This window comes from Eubalaena glacialis, chromosome 15, assembly GCF_028564815.1.
Source record: "Eubalaena glacialis isolate mEubGla1 chromosome 15, mEubGla1.1.hap2.+ XY, whole genome shotgun sequence".
In the NCBI taxonomy this organism is placed as follows: domain Eukaryota; kingdom Metazoa; phylum Chordata; class Mammalia; order Artiodactyla; family Balaenidae; genus Eubalaena; species Eubalaena glacialis.
Genome location: NC_083730.1, coordinates 55,701,933 through 55,729,057, shown reverse-complemented (window position 1 = coordinate 55,729,057; position 27,125 = coordinate 55,701,933). Strand labels below are relative to the sequence as shown.

The following is a 27,125-nucleotide window of genomic DNA, read 5'->3' as shown; positions in this document are numbered from 1 at the left end:
CACGGGTGCTGTATACAGCTTTTCAAATTAGGGTTTTGTTTTCCTCAGAAAAATATTCAGAAATGGAATTGCTAGATCATATTATAGTTCTATTTTTAATTTGAGCCACCTCCATATTGTTCTCCATAGTGGTTGCACCAATTAACATTCCCACAGACAATGTACAAGGGTTCCCTTTTCTTCACATCCTCATCAACACTTATTTCTTATCTTTTTGATAAGTCATTCTGACAGCTGTGAAGTGACATCTCATTGTGGTTCTGATTTGCATTTTCCTGGTGATCAGTGATGTTGAACATCTTTTCATGTACCTGCTGGCCATTCATATGTTTTCTTTGGAAAAATGTTTATTCAGATCCTCTGCCTATTTTTTAATCAGATTTTTTTTTTTTGCTATTGAGTTATATGAGTTCTTTATATATTTGGGATATTAGCCCTTTATCAGATCTATGATTTGCAATCATTTTCTCCCATTCAGTAGGTTGCCTTTTCATTTTGTTGCCTTTTCATTTCTGCTGGGCAGAAGTTTTTAGTATGATATAGTTCCACTTGTTTATTTTTGCTTGTTGCTTTTGGTGTCAGATTACCAAAAATCATTGCCAAGACCTATGTCAAGGAGCCTACCGCCTCTGTTTTCTTCCAGGGGTTTTATGGTTTCAGGTCTTAACATTCAAGGCTTTAATCTCATAACTCTTATACTGTTTTCTTCACTACTAGCTAGATCCAGGATTCTTAATTGGTAGGTCACATACAGTACTGTGGCATCTCACAAATCCATTGTTAACATGTGGCCAAATATTGATCAACATATAAATTTCATTTTGGGCACAACTACAATACTTACTGTTACAGAGTTGTTCAAAAAATGAAACACAGAGGTGACAAGGCTGTGAAAAGCAATATAGAGCTATGTGGAACTTACTGTAAGGCGGTAAAGCATATATTTTTATCAGGCTAGTACCAAAGGCAAATTTTATGCTAATTTAACCATGTGAGCAAAAGGCCAGGACAGTAAAAAAGTCTTCTGAAACAATGACACGGCCTGAAAAGCTGCCAGGTGAATGAGGCAATGACTGTGGATGCTTTCATAACACCTTGAGAAAGTGTTAAACCCGAGCAGTGGCTGCATGGTAATTTATTGCTTACTTGTCTACTGTTGTTCTGAGTATTTCAATCTCTTCACAAATGCCACCAAAATTCTAGCATACGAGAATGGACTAGAAATGTAAGAGATGAGAATCAGTGAGCCAGGCTGTAAAATGTCAGAACTAAGAGAAAGCAAAAAAGATGGGAACAGAGTGAAAGACTGATAGATTTCTGACCCTATCTGCAGAGCCTCTGCTTTTGGCATTGGGCACTAGGCAAAAACACCTCCAAGTCCTTCCAGGCCTACGATTACATCTCAAGAAGATAGCTAATTTGTTGGAGAATTCATCTCCCACCAACCAATCCCAGGAGAGAGAGATGAAGGGGTGGAGGGGAAGCAATTTTTCATAGAGCTGAGCCTTAGACCACTGTCAACGCTGTAATTATATTACACTTGCTGCTTATTTTGGTAATTTATCAGGGTAAGGTACATGGGATAATTTAAAAACTAAATTCATTCAGTCACTTTCAAAAACATTCAACTGGCTTATGTGTGGAGCAATAAAGTGTGAAAGTGACACAGCATCCAAATTATAGCCATGTGTGACTTGGCTTTTTTATTCGGGGGAAAGAAAATGGTTAAGCCTTAAGGATCGTGTTTCTCTCTGTCGCTCTGACTCAGGAATAATGAGTTCCTGCTGGCGACACAGTGGCTTGGGGAGGCAAGCACAGAGGGCTTTGGTGCACTTCCAAAGCTGTGTGTGAGCCTTCAACATGAGACCCTGGTTCGGCGGGAGGAACAGTGAGTGAATCCTGCTGAACAGGGGCTGGGGGTGTCACGTGTTAACATACAGACCTTCCCTGAGATCCCTAAGCACTTCTCAAATGTGAATTAACTTGAGCATCTTTACCACAGAGCACAAGGCACAGTTATTCATTCATACATTCATCAAAGATTCATATAGTCAACCTCTTAGGGCCTCCCTACTATGTTCTAGATCCTGTGCCAGATGCTGGGGATCTTTCTTGAGTTCCCTGGAAAGCAGATCCCAAGATAAAGCCTTCATTTACCTCCTCCACCACCCACTCTAGATTTCACTCACCTTTGGCCAGTACTCCAGACAGCTGAGGCTTCCTGCCTGATGGGCTGACCCAGAACCTCAGCCCTGAGTCCTCAGCTACCTTGGCCTCATCAAGCCATAGCTGTTGAAGTTGCCCACTTACTGTTATTGCTGGCATGGAAGCACCGAGAGACACCCAAGTGAGTCCTCTGGGTTCCAGTCAACTCCTCCATGCTTTCATTATGTAGGAGCAATCCTATGCCTCATGGTAATTAGGGTCAATTTTGCCCACCAAGGGGATAATTCTTTTCTTTGCCAGTTCTTCCACTGACATGAGGAGCCTAAAATGACCTGACATAGTCACAGCTTCAAGTTCAACTGCTGCCTGGTGTTCCCCTTGTGGAAACCAGAACCTTTAAAATGGCAGAGTCTAAAGTTGCAAGCTTGATAAGCAGTGATCCTGAGAGCATCCACACCCATTTCTATCCCTTGGTTCCTGTACCTGTGAATTCTAGTTATTGGGAGCATAGCACTATAGCCACTGACTTAGTGGATATACTGCACCCTGGAGGACAGCACCCTAACTCTGCAGGTTATTGCCCCAAGGCTAGAACCCTAGCTGAGCCTTCAACAGTCTTTGCACTCTCCCATTAGACTAGCTACTTCTGGTTGATCAGATCTCTGGGGAGACCAGTAGATCTCGTGTTCATGTGTCCTTTGCCACAATGCTGTGCAGGATGCCATTTTTAATAGATCAGGAATTCTGTGAGCCCTTGGGTGGTGATATTAAGAGAGACATGTGGGTAGGGTAGGTATATCAATTCTGGAAAGGACAAATTGAAATTGACATCATTCTGCCACCAAGTGGGTGGTCTGGTCTCCCCAAGGCTCATCACTAGCTGTCCACATCCACAAGATGAGACATCTTTTCTACCTTGTGGTTGAGAGCTCCCTCTGCAGTGGGGGTTCTCCGGTGGGCATTAATGTAGGATACAAAGATACACATACTCTGTGCCCACAACCATAGATACATCCTCATGCCTCGTCCCCAGATTTCCTCACCATGGACCTTCCAATTTTGTTCCTTCTGGGCCCCGAACAAGCAGTCAAGCCATTCACTCTTGTCCAAGAATTCATATCAATCTGTATCTCAGGGTACTTCTCCTTCTTTATAAAGTGAGCCTTTATAAGGCCACCCTGAGAGGGGGTACAACATGGCAGCAGTCCATCTCCAGCCAGCACCAAGATCCCATGATCTTTCTTTCCACTGTGCTGGTAAATGGGTAGCAGGTGGCTGGTTAAGTTTCCCACTGTGGTAGGTTCAGGGCAGGGATGTGATATGAGTGAGGCTCTTTGGTGCTTAAGTCTGTGCTTTTCCTTGGCACCCCACTCTGCCAAACCAGAGAGTAGTGCTAGGCTGGAGAATACATAGTTTCTCCCATAAGTTCTTTGCCCAGTGGGTGGTCACTACTACTCTAGCGACTGGCCAGAACATGACACCCTCTACAGAGCAGGTCAGAAAAACATCCGTGTGCCAGCTCCCACTCTGCCCAGTTTTGGAGGGTACACTTCACACTGTGGCTGTTATTACCAGTTTGAATGCCATTGCTGTAGAAAAATGAAAAACCGCAATTTGGTTTGGGCCAATCCTGGCTCACAAACTGTGTTCCAGCCAGCTGAGAGACTGGTATTTCTAGGAGAATAGAAAAGTTAAGAAATCTGCAAGAGGTCTGCCTTGTGTTGATTTTTCCAGGGACTTAGAAGTTACTGGATGCTTCAAAGTATTGAGTGACTAATTTTCTTTCCTTTTTTCTAAAATCTAACATGGTTAAGCATTTATTTCCTGAAAACCTGCCAAAAGAGTACTTTTTTTCAGAGTTGGAATATTGTTTTAAAATGTAAAATGAAGTCCTGATAGCAAAAATTATCAATGTAGCTTGAATCTACCTATGGCAACTTAAGAAGTATTGCCTTCTTTTTGTTTCAGGTTTAAGGAGTTTAAAAGAGAGAGAGAAAGAGAGAGAAACTTCCAAATGTTTCTGAAGTGCTTATTTTTCTCTACGATTCAGGCTTGCTTATTGGATAAGAATGGTCAACCCAGGACAGTTGGCAACTCCAGGTAAAAATGTGCCTACAATTTGTTTTTAGTTGTGTTATTACACCTTTCAAGCCAAGGTTGCAGGTTGGCAGTGCCCTGAAGAAGGCAGAGAACTGGACAGCACCCACACCTCCCATTAGGGAGGCCTCCAGACAGAGCCTGGAGCAGAGCCACGCTGAAATTGACCCAAGCCCTTCCTGGGCTGCCCAGAATCGGAGCAGCGCCCTCGGAATGAGCCCGCTTGAGCCCACTCGGGATGGGCCATTCTAGGGGTATATACAGATTTGCCCAATGGGTGTTTTTTTGTATCCTAAGAAGTGTCTCTGTCAAATTCATAATTTAGATTGGAGGTTGGTGATCAAATACTATGGAAACTACTACCTGGTTTTGCCATTTAGTGAAGGGGTGGGCCTTTCATTCTAGAAAGTGTTCATTGAAAGTAAGGTATTTTGTCTCAAGAAGTAGACACACAGTTAATCTGGAATTTTAAAATATTTTCCCAAAATAACAATAAACCTTGTTTTCAATGAAACCGGTTAAGTGCCTTGTGTATGATGATATTCCTTTGATTAGTAAGTCCCATTATTTATGGACTGTTGGAAGACCAACCTTTCACTTTACAAATTGCCAGTGGATCATTTGGGAAAGGAACCAAAGGGTCAGGAAGAGCTCTTTCTCCCACTAATGCAGAAACACACACACAGCACGACCCAGATATAAAAAGGGGCCAGCACTGCTAGCAGATGCCATTCATGGTTGAGCTGAGAAGACTGCTGCCTGGAAGCTCTCGTAACGAAGAAAATGATAGAGCAGAGGTGGGGGGAAACACTGCCCAGGGTGAAACACCACGGGGAAGACCTAAAAGGATCTGGGAGGGGTCTGGCTTTATGAAAAAACAAGATATAAAAGGATCCCATTTTTCTAGTTTCTGCCCCACCCTCTCCCTCCTGAAAATCTGAATCCAAATAGACAACATATTTGACTGCAAATATCCACCCTTTCCATGTACTCCATCATGGTTAGAGTTATGAGCAGAGTATATTAATTTGGATAACACTAGCTGCTATAATAAACAGCCCCTCAAAAAATGTATAATGGCTCAAAGACCATAGGAGTTTCTTTTTTTCCCAGAATTCAGTGTGAAGGAGATATTGTTTGGCAGCTCTCCTCCACATGGCAATTCAGGAACCAGGCTCCATCCATTTTGTGGCTGTGTCATCTGCTACGGCCTTGTCATCTTCTACATCAAGACACTGAAGAGGGCACTTAAAAACCCTGCCTTTTAGAAACTCTAGCTCAAAACTTCTCACAAACCATTGGTTAGAACTTCATTGCATTGTATGCCTACTTGGCAAGGGTGCAAGGAATGTAGCGTAGCTGCCTGCCCAAAGAAAAAGAAGAAATGGATTTTTTTCGGTGAATGGCTAACCATCTGCTTGGAAGCAGATAAACCCTTTATTCATTTTTTTCATGAGTGCCTTCTGCTGTGCACTGCAGGGTGAGTGGCAAGTAAACAGTGAAATGAAGCGGTGTTTGAGTGACTACTGAGATCAGAGTAATAATTATCATAAACTTATTGAGAACTTATTATGTGCACTTTTCTAAGTTATTTACACGTTATCTTATTTAATCCTCAAAGTTCTCTGTCCTTTTACAGATGAGGAAACAGGCACAGACTTACTGAAAGTCACGTAGCTGGTGGGTGGCAAGGCGGGAATCTGAATCCAGATTCCTCATTCTTATCCACTATGTTTTGCTGCCTCCCAGAGTGTAACTTTTAATCACAATTTTTGTTCATGCACACGGAAACCAGCTTTTAGAATTTTGTAACCCAAAGGTCAGTATGACATAGTATAGTGTATTTCAAACTGGATTGCTGGATGGGGTCCACTGAGTTCACTGGGACAATTTTTAAGTTTGGAGTTCCCACTGTAATGATAACCTTTAAAAAAAATACCATGGAGGGTATGAATCTCAATCTGCAAATTTAAGCAGGGAAAAATATATTACTTAATTCCCTATAATTAAACTTAATTTCTAACTCTGAGTCTACCATTCCACCAGGAGGACAAACAACTTAACTTCAGGTCTCCTTGCTCCCCTCACCCCATATCTCCAGGGCTTTGTCTCAACTCTGTGACTTTTCACAGAGCCCCAAACACCAAAGCATGGGGGCCTGCGTGGGAGCAAGGACTTATGTCCAAACAAGTAGCCACTGAGATGCATCCCTCAGTCTCATGCCAGTGCCTCCCACTGGCCAAATCCAAGCAGAAGCCAAAAGACAAGAGGGACCAGTGATACAATTCATAATGAGCAGCCTCCAAGGGCACAGATCAGGATGGAGAAGAATGGAGAGTGGATCTGAAGGTACGGATGGAGGATAAGCAGCACACTGAGGAAAAGTAGACCCAAAAGGGGCTCTGTCACCTGGAGGCTTAGGGAACACAAACCAAGAAAGCTTACAGACAGTCTGCTTCTCCGACCCGCCAGACCCCTCCCATGAGGTCATTGCCATAGAATCCACGTACCTGCTGGAATAGTCAGGGCAGGAAGAAAGGGAAGGGCTGGAGAGGGAAAACACAGAGAGAAATCAATAAATAATGCCTCAAAATATTATCTCAGCAATATAAGCACACTGTGAATCATCTGGACAACCATCGAACAACCTATTATCACCATAAGATCTCAGAAACTGCCCTTACAGGTAATAATGTATTAGCCCCAAGTGTTTTTTTGTTCATTAACTCTTCCATCCAATAAACATTTATTGAGCACTTACTATGTGACAGGCACTGTTCTAGACACCAAGAATACACCCTCGAGGAGTGGACATAGTTCTATTTTTATTGTCATGATTGATTTTTTATTGTAATGAAACAAGAACAGAGGTGGATTTCATAATGAAATAATCATTTGGGCCAAGCAAAGCCTAAATCATATCACGATGTGCTGTAAAAATCTCGGATTTTCACAGTAGTTCAAAGAGTAAGCGGTAATGTGAAATGGAATCATCACACAGCAGATAGAAATGCCAAAGTGAAAAAAAACTGCACTATGAGAATCAATATTGTATTTATATTGCAAGCCTCAATTTTATTTTAACAAAATTACATTGTCTATTATTTATGTCATTTGAAGTTTTGTTTCTATTTAATTTGTATATTTGCTTTTAGTCCTGTAGTTACGTAAATGCCATATACATGAGCTGTTTGTATTTAGTTTTATGTTTGTTCACTTAAGAAACATAAAATAACTTTAATCATTACAAGGGGTCTGTGGAAATGTTTTCCTTTTTAAAAAGAGGTCTATTCTTCATTTAAATTTGGGAAACCCTGGGGGAGCGGGGTTATGATAATGCATGTGAAAGAGTTGTCTGGCACTTAGCATATCCTCAGTAAATACTAATTCCCTTCCCTTTCTCATAATATTTTTTCAAGATGAGTGATAAAAATAAATTACTTGAAATGGGAAACTAATAAGGCCATATCTATAAAGAATTCCTTGCTCTCAAGAAAATGGAACCATAATTTGCCGGGAAATTTCCAGAGCCTCAGCAACTAGAAAACTGTACAAGATGCACATTTAAAAAAAAAAAAAAAAAAAAGAGGAAGAAGCCATTGCGAAATAAGAAAGGCAACGCTCATGGTACAAATCTAAGTGAAAATCTAGCTCCCAATTTTTGAGAAAGAAATGAAAAGGCATGTTGGAGATATAATCCCTCAAAGTTTCTGTTCCCAGGTAGCATGTTCAAAATAGCCATTAGCTACCTTATGGAAAGAATTTTAAGAAAGGAGTGTTGCTTCCTCCTGATTTGCCCATTCTGAGCACACAAGTCCTCCTTGTAGTTTGGGTAGGAGTTGTTTTCCCTCACTTTCAAGGCCCTTTTTGTTCCTGTATTTGCAAAGGCTCAGAGTTCATTTCAGGTCTAGCCTTTAAACACAGCTGCCCATTTGATTTGTTCACCCGAGTAATATCTTTTTCTATTCTCTTAGCCCTGCAACTCCACCTTGGGAGCTCCTTCTTGAAACTTCAGTTACTGCTCAGTCAGTACTCTCCCTCTCCTAGTAATTATACCTCGAGGTCAAAGGAGATGGACTTATTTTGCTCCCTTATTTTGAACACATTTCCTTGCTGAGGTGCAAGCTAAAAGTGGATTTCCACACGTTCTCTTCTGAAGAACCAGAGCAATGGTTCTTCCAGGGTAATGTCAGCAGTTAACTCCCGAATCCTCTGCCGTACTCCCTGATGTACATGCTAAGAAAAACTACTCTGTCCTCAGAGCAAGGGCCATGAACACAGTTGAATAGATCGGGGAGGGTCAACCACAGCAGTGATGACTAAGCTGAGCTTTAAACAAGAAGGATTCGACTAGTTAGAGCAGGGAAGAAAGGCATTCCGGAAGAAGCAGAAATGTACGCACAAGTTATTAGACATAAAAGGAACTGAGAGTAGCTCAGTCTGACTGCAGAGTACGTGGTTATGAGGCGAGACAAGAGAAATGCAATATATAATTATGACTTTAGAATCAAAAACACTCAAGTCCAAATCCTAGTCGTGTAAAGAATTTTTTTAAATTCTCTGAGTCTTGGTTTCTTCCTTTGCATACAATATCTCAAAAAGTAAGGAATCAATGAGATCATGTATATAAAGTATAAAAGACAATGATGGCACACGATGTGTGCTTAGCATATAGTAACTTATTATGAATAGGAATATATCAATATATAAGGCTGATGGATTGGGCAGGGCCATGCTATGAATAGCTTTGAATGTGGAGCTAATTTATCTAGGTCTTGAAAGCTATTTGGAGCCACAGAAGGAATGGATTGATCAGATTTCTATTTTCATTAAGGCAGATATTCAAGTACAAGGCAGTGTGCTAATCACTGTGGGAGAGATGTTTGAACAAAAATGCTATCTTAGACACCCCCTCTATGATTCATTGCCATCAACCACTGACGATTTAGTGTGGGTCTGGTGCTGACATCAAAACAGGAACCTCGGGCTTCCCTGGTGGCGCAGTGGTTGAGAATCTGCCTGCCGATGCAGGGGACACGGGTTCGAGCCCTGGTCTGGGAAGATCCCACATGCCGCGGAGCAACTAGGCCCGTGAGCCACAACTACTGATCCTGAGCGTCTGGAGCCTGTGCTCCGCAACAAGAGAGGCCACGATAGTGAGAGGCCCGCACACTGCGATGAAGAGTGGCCCCCGCTCGCTGCAACTGGAGAAAGCCCTCGCACAGAAACGAAGACCCAACACAGCCAAAAAATAAATAAATAAATAAATAAATAAATAATTTAAAATGAATTTAAAAAAACAGGAACCTCTTCACGACTTTCCATTTACAAAGTGGGAGGAAGGAAGCTAGAGTCGGGCAAAAAAACATTTTAGTGGAAAGTCTAACCAGAACCAAGTGGCAGAGGCCTCTTCTAGCCCTGAGGGCAAAGTGCTCCGTTTTCCTCTAAGAGCTATGAATAAAAATAGCACATGCTAAAGTGAAGGTCACAAAACCTCATGAAATAGTCATAACTTAGTAATTCCCCCTGGTGTAGGTCTGTATCACTTGTTTTTTAAACTGACATAAACAGTCATTAGAGGAGCTCCTTGAAAGAAAAAAACACCAAAGTCCAGCTGAGCCTCCCTGACTTCTGTAGTGTAGATGGACCTGCTGAGTTGCTCAGAACTAAGGAAGTATTCTAACACAGCACTATACGTATATACCATTTTCTGTAGTAATAACTTACTTACAATTTGCATTGACTAAGGCCGTTAAGGTCAGTACTACCAGAATCCACTTCAGATAGGAATACATCTAAATACAAAAAGTTCACTTTTCTGTCTCTTCGTCTTTCTACTTTAGAGGAGATATTTCCATGCAAATGCTGACCTCTCGTGGTAAGAAACTTTAGTAAGTTACTTACTAAACTACTTCTTTAAAGTTACTTTAAAGAAGGTATCATTCCAATGGAATTTAAGATAATTTGCATTATGGATAGGAGAGGCAAAGTTAAATGATCCTATTTTAATGGGAAAAAAAACTTCATCCACAAAATGCTTTTCCCTTGGCAATCCCAGAACTTTCTCTCTTTCCTCCAAAGGCTTTCTCATTTTGCTTATTACATCCCTATTGAAAATTATAAAAGTCAAACATGATCACTCCAACCAAAGAGATTTATTCACACTGAAACAAATACATCTAGCTCTTTCATTTTCTCTGCCTTACACTCAGCAAATGAATATTTTAATATTTATTCACCAATTCATTGACACTTGGTGTTTCCAATTCTGTGGCGTTACCAACAGTACCAAAATAAGCATTTGTGTACATGTCTCTTTGTATACATGTTATCAATATAAGAAATCCTCTTGTGTTTATACCTAGAGAATTGTTGGATTGAAGGGTATTACACCTTCAACCTTATAGAATGCCAAATTCTCTTCCAAAATGGCTGTACCAGATTACATTTCCATTAGCTGAGTATACAGGCCCCACCTCCTCACGAACATGCATCAGGCTTTTTTTTTGTTTTCTTTTTTCTATTTTTTCGGCCGCGCCGCACGGTATGAGGGATCTTAGTTCCCCGACCAGGGATCGAACCTGTGCCCCCTGCAGTGGAAGCACGGTGTCTTAACCACTGGACCGCCAGGGGAGTCTCACATCAGGCTTTTAAACTCATGCCAATCTCACAGATGAGAAAACAATATCTCAGTATTGTTTTACGCATTTCCCTGATTACTCAGGGAGCTAAGCATCTTTTCATATTTCCTCTTCTGTATGAATTTCCTGTTTATGTCTTTTACCATTTTTAACTTGTTTGCCTTTTTATTGATTTGTAAAAGTTTTTAATATATTCTAGACACTAATTACTGGTTATAAGAGTCGCAAATATCTTCCACCACTCTAAGCCCCGTTTTTCCATTTTTATTATCTTGTCTTCCTAATGAGCTGAAGTTAATTTTAATGTAGACAAAATTATCCATTTTTCTTTATGTTTTATGCTTTTTGTATTTTGTTTGCGATATCCCTCCCTACTCCATGGTAATTGGATATGCTCTAAATAATTTAATTTTGTATTTCAGACTGTGTCATTAATCCACCTGAAATTTTTTTGTGTGATATGAGGGATCTTTTTCTTTCCCCCATGTGTGGATAACCAATTGTCCCAGAATGATTTATCATATAATCTCCCATTTTCTTCTTGACTCTTAGTCACAATGTCTTCAAATGTGATACAATGAAACACAGATAAAACATCTTCATATGTGTGGGTCTGTTTGGGGGCTCCTTATTTTCTTTCATTAGTCAATTTTTCTTTCCCTTAACCATTAGTATGGCATCTTAATTGTTATGATTCTAATAAGCATATATCTAGTAGGGCAAGTTTTAATTTTTTCCAGTGTTATTGAGGTATAATTGACAAATAAAAATTGTGTATTTTAAGGTGTACAACATGGTTTTGATAAATGTATACATTGTGAAATGATTACCACAATCAAGTTAATTAACATACGTATCACCTCACCTAGTTACCTTTTTTGTGATTGATGAGAACACCTAAGATCTATTCTCTTAGCAAATGTCAAGTGTACAATACAGTATTATTAACTATAGTCACCGACCTGTACATTAGATCCTCCCCTTCTCTTTTCATTTCCTATAGTCCACCTGTTAGCTCTGTGCCTGTGTGTTGGCCTCATTTTCTCTTTCTGAAGATGGGCTTTCTCCAAGTGATAAGGAAGATGGCAACACTAGCTCAATATTCACCACGGCTCCTGTGGTAACAGAGAATCGGGCTAGGCAGCCAGCATCACCAATGGATATTATCCTACTTCCTGTTCAGCATCCAAATACTCTTTCCAATTGAAGGGAAATCCCAAAATAGGGCTCTGCAGCTCACTACAGAAGCTGAAAGCGAGGAGGGACAGGTGTAACTCTTCCTGTTCCCTGGAAGCTAGAGCACAAGCACGAGACCTGAGTATAGCCAATCAGATACTGTCAGCCACGAACTTGAATCTCGAGGAAGACATGCAAAGGTCTGAGAGCTGGAGATGATGCAGGACAGCTGCAGCGGCGTGGTGTTCAGTGATGCGGTGACAAGTGCCCAGGGGATGCCGAATCCAGGAGCAGAGCCAAGCCATAGAAATGGTGTTGGCAGGGCATCTTAAGACTGAAGCTATGTCTTGCTTCCACTGAGGCCTGCCCAAGCTTTATCTCCAGCCTTTTACTTGTATGAGCTTCCCGATACCCTCCCAATAACTTACTTCTCAAAATACTAACCAGAGCAGGTTTCTATTGTTTTATAAAAGAGATCTAACTCTGACTGGTACAACAGCCATATTGTCCAGCTGCAGAAGAAAAATTTCAAAGACTTAACTGCTGGCCAGGCCTGGTCCTATGCCCACAACTGTTTGTTACAAGAATGGGGCAAAGGTGGTGGGAATGGCAAGTGAGGAGTGGGAAACGTGCTGAGCACCCCTGCAACAGTGATTAGGACTGAACAATCTTGACCTTCATTTATAAACATTTGTAAACATACAGAATGAAAAATTACCAGTCATATGAATGTCTTTCTCGCCTTCCTCTGCCAAACCCCACCCTCACAAATATACAGCTCATTCCTTTCCATTCTTTAAGCTTTAGCTTAAATATCATTTCTTCAGAGAGGTCTTTTCTGGCAACTCAAAAGTTAAATACTGCCGGAGCATCCCCTGCCTCAGTCTCTCATTCCTTTGGTTTTGAGGGGCCTTGGGGCTACGTTACTTAAGCACTCTTCATCTCAGGTTCTTCTGTAAACCGGGAATAATAAAGAGTACCTACCTCACAAGGTTGCTGGGAAGGCTAAACAGTTCATACATGTAAAGCACTAAGAATTCAAGCACACAAGGGCACTCAATATATGCTATTGTTTCCTTCATACCATTTTTCACAGTGAAATTCTTTTATGTTTCTCTTTACTTTTTTTTTTTTTAAAGTATTTGTTTATTTATTTATTTATGGCTGTGTCGGGTCTTCGTTTCTATGCGAGGGCTTTCTCCAGTTGCGGCAAGCGGGGGCCACTCTTCATCGCGGTGCGCGGGCCTCTCACTACTGCGGCCTCTCTTGTTGCGGAGCACAGGCTCCAGACGCGCAGGCTCAGTAATTGTGGCTCACGGGCCCAGCTGCTCCGCGGCACGTGGGATCCTCCCAGACCAGGGCTCAAACCCGTGTCCCCTGCATTGGCAGGCAGATTCTCAACCACTGCGCCACCAGGGAAGCCCTCTCTTTACTTTTTAAAAAATCTTTTCTCCCATAGAATAAAAACTCCATGAGGATAGTTAACTCTTCTGTTTTGTTCAAAGTGCCAGGTTCATCCATATATACATATACATATATATACACACACACACACACACACAGACACACAACTAATATATGTATTAGTTGAGAATAAACGAATGAAGAAAATATTATATCAAAAACTTAGGAGAGTGTGGTGGCCATGAAAAGGCTCCCCTCAGACCATTTCCTGTGGGAAACATAATTGACTGACAGCCCCACGGCTGCCTGCTGGGTCCACCACACCTGCACCGAGGCCAGGCTTTCTGAGGGTGGCTCTAGGTCAGTGACTGAGCATGGCAGAGGTAACCAGGGCAGGTCCATTCTGGCAAACTGCCAGACCCTTCCTACAAGAAGTTTGGCCTGACATCTCCCCACTGGCAAAGTCAAACCTTTCTTGGAGCTGCACTTCACTTCTGTCTTCCCTCTCTCTTGCCACAGGTGTCAGCCCTGCACTGAGGTCTGCAAGCTCTCACTGCCTGCTCCCGCTCCTGCTCCCTCCCTAATAAACCTCTTGCACATCTAATCAAATGTTGGCATCTGCTTCTTGGTAGACCCAAACTAACACAATCAGGACTTGCAGAAGCAAACCCAGAGGGGAGAATTTGTGAATAAATGATTAAGGTGCTCTCAGGAGAAACCAGTAAGGGAGAGAAACAGGATAGGAAAGGGAAACAATCCAAGTGATGGGTCAATTTCAGTCAAAATCTCTGCCTAACCTTTCAGGGAAGCTGGGCTCACCAGGGTTAAGAATCACCCACTATTCAATTTCTAACCTTAAATTATGTTCATCTATGTGGTCCAATCAAGCTCACCAAACAGGATTTCACAACGTATACTAGATAATGATATATACAGTACCTACAATAAAATAAAATAATAATACTGCATATATAATCCAATAATATTGTTCTTGTGCCTAGCAAATAGTAGGCACTCAATAAATACATATTGAATGAATAGCACAATATTTACAATATAAAATGCTTGAAAATTGCCACCACCCTATAAAAAAGACAGCACCCACACAGTTTTCACGCATTTTCTCTTTTTCCACAAAAATCTAACTCCCAAAATATACACAAAGTGCCAAACCTCTTCCATTCTTCTTCTCAGTGATATTCCTCTCCCAATGCAGAAGTCTCATTCTTTTTGCTCAACTTTGCCACTCAAACATCAGTTCCCTGTCAATATAATTCTTTCAATCCACTTAAATTACCTAGGGAGAGGAAGGGAAAGAGGACTAGGGCCCAGAACCCAAACTGGCAAAGGCTGCAATCCAACATGCTAACGTGGTTGACCTGTGAGCATGGAACAAAGTTTCCTTGGCCTGGGCTAGAGGATAAAGACCAGAACGAAAGCAGACTAAGCTGCCTCCCTGGTCCTTTTCTCCTAGATCTCACCACACCAATGATAACTTGAATCCAAATGAGACATACCAAGGAAAAGAAGAGGAATAAAGATGTGAATGCTTAGAATCCATCCAAACCATCCATTCTAGAATTTCCCATGGAGGTGTTTCCTAACAGAGAGGCATTCCCTGGTCCATCTTACCTCACTAGCATAGAAGGAAGAAGAGGTGCTCAATAAACGTAAGTGAGGAATTTACATGTTATTGGATGTCTGCCCTTGGAATGCTATTATTACACCCTTCTTTAAAAACTTATGTTATGAATGACAATATGATCCTCACCCTTATCTAATTATAAGGAAATAGTTTATAAGCCATTAACTAGGCCCATGGCTTCGTAAAGATTTATGAGTTAAGACTCGAGAAAAATATAGGCTTTGGGATTACAGCTAGGGGTTCAAATCCCAAACCTAGCTTTCTCTAGCCATGTGACCTAGGACAGATGAGCCTGTCTCCTCACTGATGTGCATAACTATGTACAATGTTGCTGTAAGGAGTAGGAATAATACAAGAAAAGTGTCTGGCTCATAGGAGGTACTCAATAAAGCTTGACTATTACTTATGACAGTAATGACAGTGTAGAGCTAAAAAATCGAAATCAAAACCCATGGGTAGTCTCATGTTGCCGGTTACCTCTATCAAGAACCCTATCTCTTTGAGTTTGCTTCCTCATGTGTAAAATGAGCATAATCGCTGTGTTACTCATCTCAAAATATCATTTAAAGGATCAAATGTCTTACTACACGTTAAGTGCTTTGGGAATTATAAGGCATTTATTAACATGATCTAAATGCTAACACATTTCTATGGTAGTGAGTTTTGATGGACAAATTTTTTAAATGCATCACCTACTTCCTTGCCTTATTGAATATCACTTCACCTTGAGATCTCAAGATCATACTGATGGCTGTGACGTTTTTGCCCTTTTTATCTAGCATCAGACTGCTGTTTTTACATAGATTTTTTTCTTAACTTGTGGTAAAGCATAAATAAAATTTAGCATTTTAACCATTTTTAAGTGTACAATTCAGTGTCATTAAGTACACTTACAGTGCTGTGCAAATGCCACCCATATCCATCTCCTGAACTTTTTCATCGTCCCAATCTGAAATCTGTACACATTAAACAGTAACTCCTCATTATCCCCTGATGTTTGCTGCTTTTTTTTCCTACTGTTTATCTGGTGTTTGTTCACTCATTAGCAACAACAGCTCATTTCTCTCCTTCCCACAAAATATACTGCTGCCTATAACTTGGGAGGAACTGCAAATGCCATTTTTAAACCAGTAACATTCTTTGGCCTGAAACACGAATACAATCTGGTTCCAACCCGGTTTTTCTACTCTATTTCTATTCAGAATCCAAAGTTTAAGTCAAAGTCAACAGCTACCTTTCACTGTGCTTTCTTCTTTCCACACCTCTGCTCACACCTTCCTCACCCTTTGGAATGTCTTTCCTATTCACCTCTTCACACTCTGACCTGTCTATTGGAATCCTTCAGGGTCCAGCTCGTATTCTCTCTTTCGCACAAAGGCTCCTTGACCACCTCATATGGTCCCTCTCTCCTTTGATCTCTTACAGCAGCTATGATGCAAATTACTCGTGATCAAAATTGTACACTGCAGTTGTTTCATTTATGTCGGCCTGAGCTCCTCAAAACAGCAATTAAGCTATATTATTTTGTTCATTCAATCATGTGTCCATATATTTATTACTCATTCAACAAATACTGTCCACTGTGTACAAAGTGCCCAGCAAATGTGTGAATAAACACAATTCTAAGTCACTAGGCTTTGATGGATGAGTCAATAAACTCAAGCTCTTCTTCTGTTTGGATTTTGTAAAAAATAATTTTATTTACCTCTTGGGTCTTAGTTGTGCACCACACAGTTAATAATCATCTATAGTATAATAATAATCTTAATACATCAGCTACCTATTAAATCAGTTAAAACCTGTTTATTTTGGTAATTTGGAAATTTACGTTGCACAATCAAACCTGAATGATTCTGTTGATTCTAAAAAACCTGCAACGCTCCAGGTAGCCAGCACTGTTCACAATTCCCACTTAGGGACAAGACTATGCAAAGCTGTCTTTTTGTTAGTGTCCTGTATTCTCGCTGGATATCAACGAAGGGAACAAGGTAAAGCGCGCCTAGCTGTCTTTCATTTAGGTACACGTGGAGGTGAATAAGAGCTGGTAGGAAGTGTTTGGGTCAGTGCTTCTTCGCCCACAGCATAATTCCAACTGAAAAGTTACAGCCACTTGGCTTCTCGTTGGCCAATCCTCTCTCATTGGCCAAGGGAGGAAACTGCTGAGAAGACAAGGTTTTGCAACTGGTGCCTCCAACCCTTGGCCCGGCGCCACCCGCTATCCAATCAGCGCCGAGTACTGCATTCCTCCAAGATCTTCCTCTTTCAGTATAGCCCTCTATGTGCCGGCAAAGTTAACTAATCCCCAAACATTCATAATAATACTTGCATTGCTATACAAGCCACACGCGCATTCATGATTTCACTGACGCTCCTCCACAGCCCAAGGATATAAGCATTATTTCTATTCCTCACAAGAGGAGGCTGCTCCTGAGCTACAGGGCCCATGAACTGTAGGGCAGAAACGCAAATCCGGAGCTGGGACCACTCCTCGAAAAGGACTTTGGTCCGGCGGTGCACGGCCACTGCCGACACTTCCCCAGCCTGGAGCTTTCCCGGATAACCCACTGCCTTGGATTCTCGGGCGGCGGTTACCTTCCCTCGCGGCCCCTTGAGCCGTAACCAGCCGCCTTTCACCAGGCTTCCCCAAACCAGGAAAACCACCGCCAAAGTGCGCGTCCCGGCCTGCAACCCGCAGCGCTTACAGGACAAGGCCACACATCTACCGTCACCCCCAAGGGTTACCCACGAACCCGGATCGGGCATTGAGCGGCTGACTCCGGCTCCCAGCGCCCGCCCGTCCTCGGTCACCTCAGAAGCTCCCACCCCCGACCGGGCCCGCCCCTGCGCTCACAGGCCGCTCTAGCCGCGCACGGAGCCGGCAATCTCTTCGCTCCCGCCCTGACGTCATCGGCGGGCGCCGCGGCGCGGTGGCGGGCACGCGCGGCCAAGAAGATGTCTCCTACGCCGCCGCTCTTCAGTTTGCCCGAAGCGCGGACGCGGTTTACGGTGAGCGGAAGGCGGGTGGGTGCGGCCTTGGCTCAGCGCTAGTTTTTGCCCTCCTCTCCCTGAAATTACTCGAATTTTGCTCTGGGGTAAAGCGAGGACAGAGGCGTGTGCGCCGCGGCGACGGTCTCCCGGCCTCGTCGTGGGCTGGGAAGTGGCAAAGGCGCATTACCTGTCTCTTCCGCGCGTTCTCTGCGGTCCGCCTCCACCTTCCCGCCGGCAGGTCCCAGGACCCCGCGTTCTGGGCGTGTCTGCGCCCTGCGTGGAGGGGTCACCCGCAGACTACCTCTGTTCGGGTCCAGCTCCTCTGCAGTGCTCTCTCAGCTGGGCAGGTGTCTCCAGAACTGGAAGGGGGCTGCTGAAGGGGGTGGGCGGGACTGACTTCAGCCCAGAGAACCGGCTCCCGCCCCGCCTCCTAAGCTGCCAGGTGGTTGTTCTGGCCGCTTATTCACCACCCTTTAACCCTCCGTATCTCATTCCTAAGAGATCGATGAGGAAGGTCCTAAGTGGGACAGGACAAACAGGTCAGCTTGGGAAGGGTTGTCAGCTGTCATTTTATTCTTACACATTGGGGAACAGTAGTTTAAGCATTTGGGAGACACTTTACAGAGCGTTTTCATGTTAGCTTGTTTAACTCTTAGAATAACACTGTAAGGAGGCTGTTTTATTATCCCTGGTAGATGAGATAGAAACTGAGACAGCCTCCCCCCACTCCAAAAGTTAAATGATTTACTTCACTGTTTTCTCTGAATTCAGACCCAGTGTTCTTTTTATGTTGCCCATCACTAAATTGTTTGACTGTATTTGTCCCTAGTGCTCTGAAATTCTGCCAGGAGTAACTGTTAGGAATACCCAAGGTTATATTAGTCCTGGAGGGGACCATTTAATGGGAGCTCATCTAGCCCAGTGCTTCTCAAGCTTGAGCATGGGGTGGGATCTCCTGGAGATCTTGTAAATGTAGATTCTGGTTCAGTAGGTCTGGAATGGGGCCTGAGATTCTGCATTTCTAACAAGTTCTCAGGTGATGCCACTGCTGCTGTTGGTAGTAAGGATCTACAACAACCCTCATATTTAACTCATGAGGAAAATGAAGCACAGAGGTAAGGGGGTATGCCCAAGATTACACAGCCTATTCACAGGCAGAGTCAGGAATGGACTTTTCCAGTAAAAATGTAACTCCTGTGAGGTAACATTGATTTTCCAAGTGTATGTGAATTTTCACAGAATGAATGACTTGGCAGTATTTTTGTCTTTCAATTATGACTACTTTAAGACAACCAGCAGGTTTACTACTTTAAGACAATCAGTGTTTACTTGGTGTCAGGGACTGTGCTGTGCAAGCTACCTAGACGAGGTAGGACTTTTTTTCTTTTTTTTTTTCCGAGGTAGGACTTTTGATGGGTCTTGAAGAATGGATAGAATTTGCGTGAGCATGTGGGAGGAATAATGGAAATGAATACACTAGAGTGAGCTTGATAGAAAATGATGGGAAAATGGCTAGACCCTAGTAGAGAGTATGTGTTAGGGGGTACTGGGAAATGAGGTTGCATAGCTTGAGTGGGATAACATTATCAAGGACGTTTAGAGGAAGCTACGAAATAAGGAGCCACTTAGAGATTATTTTTTTTAAAGCAGGATACTCATGAATGGGATATTTAAAGAGAAAGTAGGAGGGAAAACCTGGAATGAGAAAGTCTAGCTGGGGAGCTCTTGCAAGGCTTAAAGTGATGAGTCTATATCAGTAAGTGGCATTTGAATAAGAATTACTGATAGAATGACTCATAGGTAATTTTTCCCAGGTATAAACATGTTTTAGTTAGACATACTATTGATGAGTGATATGCTTTTCAGTAAATAATAAGCAAAAATCTTTCCACTTATTTGCTATTTTTATTTTTCTAGAAATCTACCAGAGAGGCCCTGAACAACAAAAATATCAAGCCCTTGTTGAATACCTTCAGCCAGTTACCTGGAAGGTAAGGCGTTGATATCCATGAAATAGGCTCGCTGAAATCTTTATACTTACCCTGAACTGCTTTAAAAATGCAGGTGTTTTTTGTTTTTAATAGTGAAAATGAAAAGAAATGTACCCTTGACCAAGCTTTTAGAGGTGTTCTAGAAGAAGAAATTGTAAGTATGTTTTTCCTTTATTTATCGTTAGAATTTTGCTGGCAAATTAATATTATTTTTAAATTTGCTTTTATCCTTAGACTAGATATTTAAACATGACTTTTTTAGAGTGAACTTGGTACTTTGTGAAACCTAACTTGGTCATAGTTAGTATAGGAGTTGTGTAAGGATTAAGGGTTTTAATAGCACAGCTTGACTTGTTTAAGGGTTTGGTTTAATAAATGAGTAGAGCCCTCTGCAAGTGAATATGTATAAGAAAAGTTGATAAGAGGTCTTCCTGAGCAAAAACTAGAATTTGAAGGTGAGCCCTCTCGCTTTGCAGTGACACATCTTGTAGTGGCATAAAAGGTCTAGTCCAAGGATGTTCAGCATGGGAGCTGGGATTCCATGCCCTCATTTTCCTATGGCATCACCTTATCAGTTCGCCTGCAAAAATAACAAGAGCCTATCCAACTTCAGTAGAGAAATTTAATCTAAACATGAAAAATCTGAATTTATTTACCATTAGTGGAGCACCCAAATGAAAGGAAAAGTTTCAGTAGTTTATTCTTGGTTTAGCAAAGCTTAGATCTCAAGAAGCTAGACCCTTTTCCCGTGGCCATAAAACAGTGTCCCTTTCTTTTGGACAATTCTATGTCAAATTCATTCTTTCCTTTGCTTCAGACCTAGTCACTTACCTGTTGTCAGGCATTGGTCAAGTTACTTTGCTTTTCTGAGCCTCAATTTCATTTGTAAGAGGGGAAATACCATTTTTTCATGGTGGTTGTGTGAAACGGCACTTAATGTACACTCAATAAATGCTGGATTTTATGATGTTATCAAACCTAAGCACCACCTCTCTTCTATTAAAACCCTCCCTCAGACATATTGATGCACCAGTACAATTAATTCCCCTGACCCTGCCTTTGTCCTGTGCCATTGAGTGAGTTATGGCCTCAGCACATCTGTAGTTGATTAGCTTATAGCCTTAATCATGCTAATGTAACGATCTTCCTAAGACTTGGATTTTAAGTGAATCACCTGCTGTTTAATTATTTGATATACTTCTACAGTTAGGGTTATTACTGTTCATTTTTAAAATTTTCATCTTAGCAAGTAATCTTATCTTCTGTGAGAAATATCTTTATCCAGTATTAGTGATAATCAATTTAATGTCAGAGGATATGTTTTTCTTATTATCAAATTAGTCTAAAGTCTGGCTCCTAAATTAAGTTGTTTTCTCCTTTGTTGGTAGATAAATCATTCATCATGTGAAAACGTTTTAGCTATTATTTCTCTTGCTATTGGGGGAGTTACTGAAGGTAAGTATGGGTTTGTTTTGTTTTTTTTAAAGCAATCTCGGGCATGACATGTTTTATTTAAAACTTATTCTCCCCATACCTCTCTACCTAATTGATTTTGTTCATTTTTAAAATTCTGCCTACCCCCTTTGCCAAGAAGTCCCATGGAAATTAGCTCACAGGTATTTCTTGTCACTCGTGTATACAGTGCACACTTTGGCACTTTCTTTGTTCTCCACTTGTTCTGTTCATCAGGTAAATATTTATTGAGCATCTACTATGTGCCTGGTACTGAGCTAGGCCTTGGGAGATTCAGTGGTAAATAAAACATATTTGCTGCCTGTAAGGAGCCTAGTGGCTAATGGAGGAAACACGTCTAAATGTCTTACTGGGGCGGGGGGTGTTGGGGGGTGGGAATTGAAGTAGGAATGAAGTATGGTTGAAGTGATTCTCTAAACTTCAGAGTCTGAAGGAATCAGGATGGTCTTAGAAAGGAAACTGTAACATAAGAGCTGGGATGTGAGGGATGAGTAATTTGTCAGGCAGAAACAGAAGGATATAGCTATATAAAGACCTAGTTCAGCATGACTAAAAAAATGTGGAGCAGAATGGTGAGAGGATGATGAGAATGGTGAAGAAAAGAAGCAGGAGGGGTAGGTTAGGGCCATTTGTAAAGGGCTTTGTGTGCCATGCTGAAGAGGACCTATGGAAGAGCCATTGGATTGGGAGAAACTGCTGGCAGGAAAACTAGGTAGAGGACAATTAAAATGGGGCAGTGGCAGTAGGGGATAGTTTCAAGAGACTTTTGTTTATTTTTATTCATTTATTTTTGGCTGTGTTGGGTCTTCGTTGCTACGCGTGGGCTTTTCTCTAGTTGTGGAGAGCGGGGGCTACTCTTCGTTGCAGTGCACAGGCTTCTCATTGCAGTGGCTTCTCTTGTTGCGGAGCCCGGGCTCCAGGCACGCAGGCTTCAGTAGTTGTGGCTTGCGGGCTCTAGAGCGCAGGCTCAGTAGTTGTGGCGCACGGGCTTAAGTTGCTCCGCGGCATGTGGGATCTTCCTGGACCAGGGCTCGAACCCATGTCCCCTGCATTGGCAGGCAGATTATTAACCACTGCACCACCAGGGAAGCCCCTCAAATGAGATTGCCAGGCTTTAGCTTTGTTTTACTGAATCAGAATCTTTGAGAGTGGAATTTAGGTAATTTTCTATAGTTATTAATGTCAGTTAACTCTTGCCAAACTATACTTCTGCTAAGGGCAGGGAGTATGTCTCTCAAATCTCTTGGATATACAGGACATAAAAGTATCACAAATCTAAGTGTTAAAGGACTTTAGAGGTCATATGGTCCAATCTTGTCTCTGGCCTATCCTGTCTCCCCTCAGTAAAGTCCTTGGCAGGTGGTCATCCAGCCTGTACTCCCATTGATGGAGCTCACTATTTGATTTCTGTGAGATAGTTCTGATGGTGCGATTTCCTTTGTATTGAGTTGAAATTTGCTACTTTATGCCTCCCTGGTTCTAGGCAGTATCCCTCACATCACATTCCAGATATGATCTTACCAGTGCAGAGTAGAGCTGGAAATACTACTTCCTGTTTCTGACTACTGTGTTAATGCAGTATTTTGGGCTAATAGTACCCACTCAGTACTTTTTTTTTTTTTACATACCATGCTGAAGTGGCTACTTTTCCTAAACACTTAACAAGTGTTAGTGTCTATTACGTAAAAATAGAAGGAAGAATGAGCAGGGAGGTAAAAGTATTTTTAGCTAGCCTAGATGACCTTAAAGTCTTTAATTTATTGCTTTACTTTAGTAAGATTGAATTTAGAAATAAACAACTTTTTATTTTACCCTTTTTTCCCTTGAAACAATGGTATTATTGTAAAAGTTTAATGAGTTGAAATCAGTATCAAATCTTTTTGTTATCTTTTTTGAAGTAGTTCTTTTCAAATCACAGACAACTTAAATTTTAGCAATAGTACAGAACATTTGGATATGAGAAGGGAACATACTAGTCCTAATTCTTCTACTTTAAAAAAACTACCATTTATTTTGGTATATGGTTTTAGTTTCTCTGGTCTTTTTAAAAGATTTTATTGTGATAACCGTAATACCCATACAGTTTTGAACCCTGCCTTTTTCACTTGACATTATATCATAAACATTTTCCAAGTTATTGTAGTCGTCATAACCATCGTTTTTAATTGGCTGCATTATATTCTTTTGAATAGCTTAGTGGTGAAGAAAACAGACTGTGGAGCCAGACTGCCTGGGTTCGTATCCCAGCTCTACCACTTACTGGCTCTATGATCTTGGGCAAGTTATTTAAGTTCTCTGTGTCTCAGTTTTCCCATTCTATAAACTGGAGATAATGTTATCTACCTCATAGGGTTATAAGGATTACATGTGTTAGTATATGTAAAGTACTTAGTGTGCCTGACATATAGTAAATGCTCTAGAAGTGGTATCAAGAATGATCATCATCACATACCAAAACTTACTTAAGTATATCCTGTTTGGGGACTTTAGGTTGCTTCTGTTTCTTGTCTTTCACAGCCTTGTTAGGATTGACAAAGTATACCTTTAATATTTTCTTCAAAATTATTTTGCATGGGCTGTTTTACTCAACAGTATTTTAAACTTTTTAATTGGCTTGTGCTCCACTTGAAGGTATTTGTACAGCATCTACACCTTTTGTATTGTTGGGAGATGTTTTGGATTGCCTTCCTTTGGATCAGTGTGACACAATATTCACTTTTGTGGAAAAAAATGTTGCTACTTGGAAATCAGTAAGTACCTTAGTTTCTTTTTCTGCTAATATTATCTTTCTATAGATCCAGAGTTCTGAGGGTAGTTTTTTTTGTTGTTGTTTGTTTTTTTTGTTTGTTTTTTGCTTATATTTATAATATTGCTGATTGCCAAAAAGTTTGTCCCTATGAGAATTATATATTCTGCTCTCTTGGAAAAGCCAAATAAGAGTCATACGGAGAAAAAAATGGAAGTACAAAATTTGAGTAGATACAATTAACTTGAAAACACACACTTTTATATGTTTAAAAGTTACTTAGAATCGTGTTTTGTTATATATTTGAAAATATTTTTATTTCGTTAAAAATGTTATTTGCTTGAAAAAAGTGAAAGTAGCATAGTAGATTCTCAGTGCATAGTAGTGTTCTTTAAAATTTTACTTCCTGTGACTTATTATTGAAGGACGTGCAACAACTTCAGAACAATAGTAATAATTTCTGTCTTAATTTCAGAATACATTCTATTCTGCTGGGAAAAATTATTTACTACGTATGTGCAATGGTAAGTAATTCAACAGTAAATGATTGTTTTTTAAAAAGTAAATGTGGCCAGGAAAACAGGTGGTGGAATTAAACACAAGTGGTAAAATTTTTAATGTAGATTGTATCTTCATTTTTAAATAGCAGTCTGACTTATTAAAACTGATCATTTGCTTTAAATTAAACTATTCCTGTTCTGGGTATAAACTTAATGAAAACCAAAAAAATTTAGTAAAGCTCGTCTTACCCATGCTAAACTTGTTTAGTTTTATTCCTAATTTTCTAGAGCCTTTTTGTGACAAAAATAGTTTCTACCCCCATTTTGAGAACTACTACTTTAGGAAAATACTTTTGACAAACTGGTTAAGAAATTTGGGTATGGTTGTAATAAACATAGAATGATCTCACCTGTGTAACCTTCGTTTCCATGTGTTGTTAGATCTCTTACGAAGATTATCAAAATCCCAGAATACAGTCTTCTGTGGACGAATTCAGCTCTTTTTGGCCAGACTTTTCCCTTTATCTGAGAAGTCAGGTAAGCTTTTGTACATAAAATGCTTTGCAGGAAAATCTTTACCAGATTAGAATCTACCATGATGATAAGAAAGAAAAATGGTTCTAAAAAGTTGAAAGATAACATAGGAAACTGCCACTTTATTTTACTTGTAAGTAGTTATACCTGTCTCAGTGTATGATACAGGTAACCCTTAAATAAAGTCATTGATTCCTTTTTTTTCTATATCTGCAAGCCTGTTTGTTTGTTTCTCTTTTTTTAATATTTATTTATTTATTTATTTTGGCTGCACCGGGTCTTAGTTGCAGCACACGGGATCTTTGTTATGGCATGCAGGATCTTTAGTTGCAGCATGCGGACTTCTTAGTTGCAGCATGCGGACTCTTAGCTGCAGCATGCAAACTCCCAGTTGCGGCATGCATGTGGGATCTAGTTCCCCAACCAGGGATCAAACCTGGGCCCCCTGCATTGGGAGCGCAGAGTCTTACTCACTGGACCACCAGGGAAGTCCCTAAAGTTATTGATTCTTTAAGTTCAAAGTTTATGAATAATAATGTACAGTTGAATCACACTGAAATATGTAGCTATGAATCATGTTTTTATTTCATTTCCTAATGTATGCCTATTTTTCTGTTTCCATTTTTTCCTTCAATCACTACTGTTCAGCCACATTGACTTTGTTCATTTCTTTTATCATTTATTATTGTGAAATGTAATGGTAATGTGAAAAGTGCATAAAGTAAATATAGTATAATAATTATGAAGCAAACACTTGTGTAACCACTGTCCAGGTCCAGAAATGGAACATTGCCCACCACAAGGCTCTCTAGAGCCCACCACAATCTGTTCAAATATGCCAGATTTTAATATCCCTTTGCTTCAGTCTTCCCTTCCTTAATTTCAGGCTAATATACCACCTACTTTATATGTTTTTGTAAGGATTAAATGAATTAAAATATGTGAAGAGCTTACAACAGTGCCTGCATGTGGTGAGACCTATAGTATATGTTAGCAGTTGTTTTACATGTGGCTTTCTTTTTGTCCTGCTAGATCTATGTTTTTTTCTTTCCTTATTTAATGTGGTCAGGATTAATTTTGATTTATCAACGTATTTACCACTTGTATTTCTGACCTTCTGTCTGTTTCCCCCTTTAGACTTTACTATAGTGCAGATTTGTGTTTTCTTTGAAAATCTTTATTTCTTTACTCTTGAAGAATGGTTTCAACAGATAGAAGATTGTAGGTTGGCACTGGATATAGGATTTCATTTAGTGGGAGATAATCATTACTTTGCCTTCTAGCTTCTATAGATAAGGCAAATGTCAGTCTAACTCCTTTGAAGATAATCTAGTTTTTTTTTTTTCTCTCTATCTGCTCTTAAGGTTTTCTTTTTCTTTGGGTTTTTTGTTTGTTATTTGTTTGGGTTTTTTGGTTTGTTTTTCAGTTTTATATGCTGTATCTAAGCATGGATTTTTAAAATTTACTATTCTTCAGATTTGTGGGCATCTCGAATTTATGGATTGGTTGTCCTTCATCCAGTTTGTAAAAATTTAAGCTGTTATTTCTTCAGATATTGTATATGCTTCTTTCTCTTTTTCTCTTTATGGAACTCTAGTAGACATCCTATATCTTCTGACTGTATCCTCTGTCTCTTACACTTTCTACATTTTTCATCTCTTTGTCGCTCGCCATCACATTCTGCATAATTTCTTTAGAACTGTTTTCCAGTTCACTACTTCTCTCTTCAGCTATGAATAATCTGCTGCTAAATGAGTTCTTAAT

General features: G+C 40.6%; 1 protein-coding gene and 1 long non-coding RNA gene across 5 annotated transcripts in view; one reads left to right on the top strand and one right to left on the bottom strand.

Moving 5' to 3' along the window:
* LOC133074923 (uncharacterized) overlaps positions 1-18,472 on the bottom strand; it is a 51,413-nt gene extending 32,941 nt beyond the window's left edge. For 2 of the 3 annotated variants that reach the window (XR_009697289.1, XR_009697288.1), the window contains exon 1: positions 18,305-18,472. This is a non-coding gene — a long non-coding RNA (uncharacterized LOC133074923). Of the gene's footprint in view, positions 1-17,879; positions 17,926-18,304 lie in introns of those variants that run through there. The other variant, XR_009697290.1, reaches the window with a different exon arrangement.
* The window catches only part of THOC1 (THO complex subunit 1), a 40,684-nt gene continuing 31,613 nt past the window's right edge, over positions 18,055-27,125 (top strand). For both annotated transcript variants that reach the window (XM_061168877.1, XM_061168876.1), the window contains exons 1-7: positions 18,055-18,135; positions 20,035-20,108; positions 20,202-20,262; positions 21,497-21,563; positions 24,213-24,331; positions 24,803-24,851; positions 25,269-25,364. In XM_061168877.1, the coding sequence (XP_061024860.1) occupies positions 18,082-18,135; positions 20,035-20,108; positions 20,202-20,262; positions 21,497-21,563; positions 24,213-24,331; positions 24,803-24,851; positions 25,269-25,364 (520 nt within the window). In that variant the 5' untranslated portion in view covers positions 18,055-18,081. The remainder of the gene's footprint in view (positions 18,136-20,034; positions 20,109-20,201; positions 20,263-21,496; positions 21,564-24,212; positions 24,332-24,802; positions 24,852-25,268; positions 25,365-27,125) is intronic.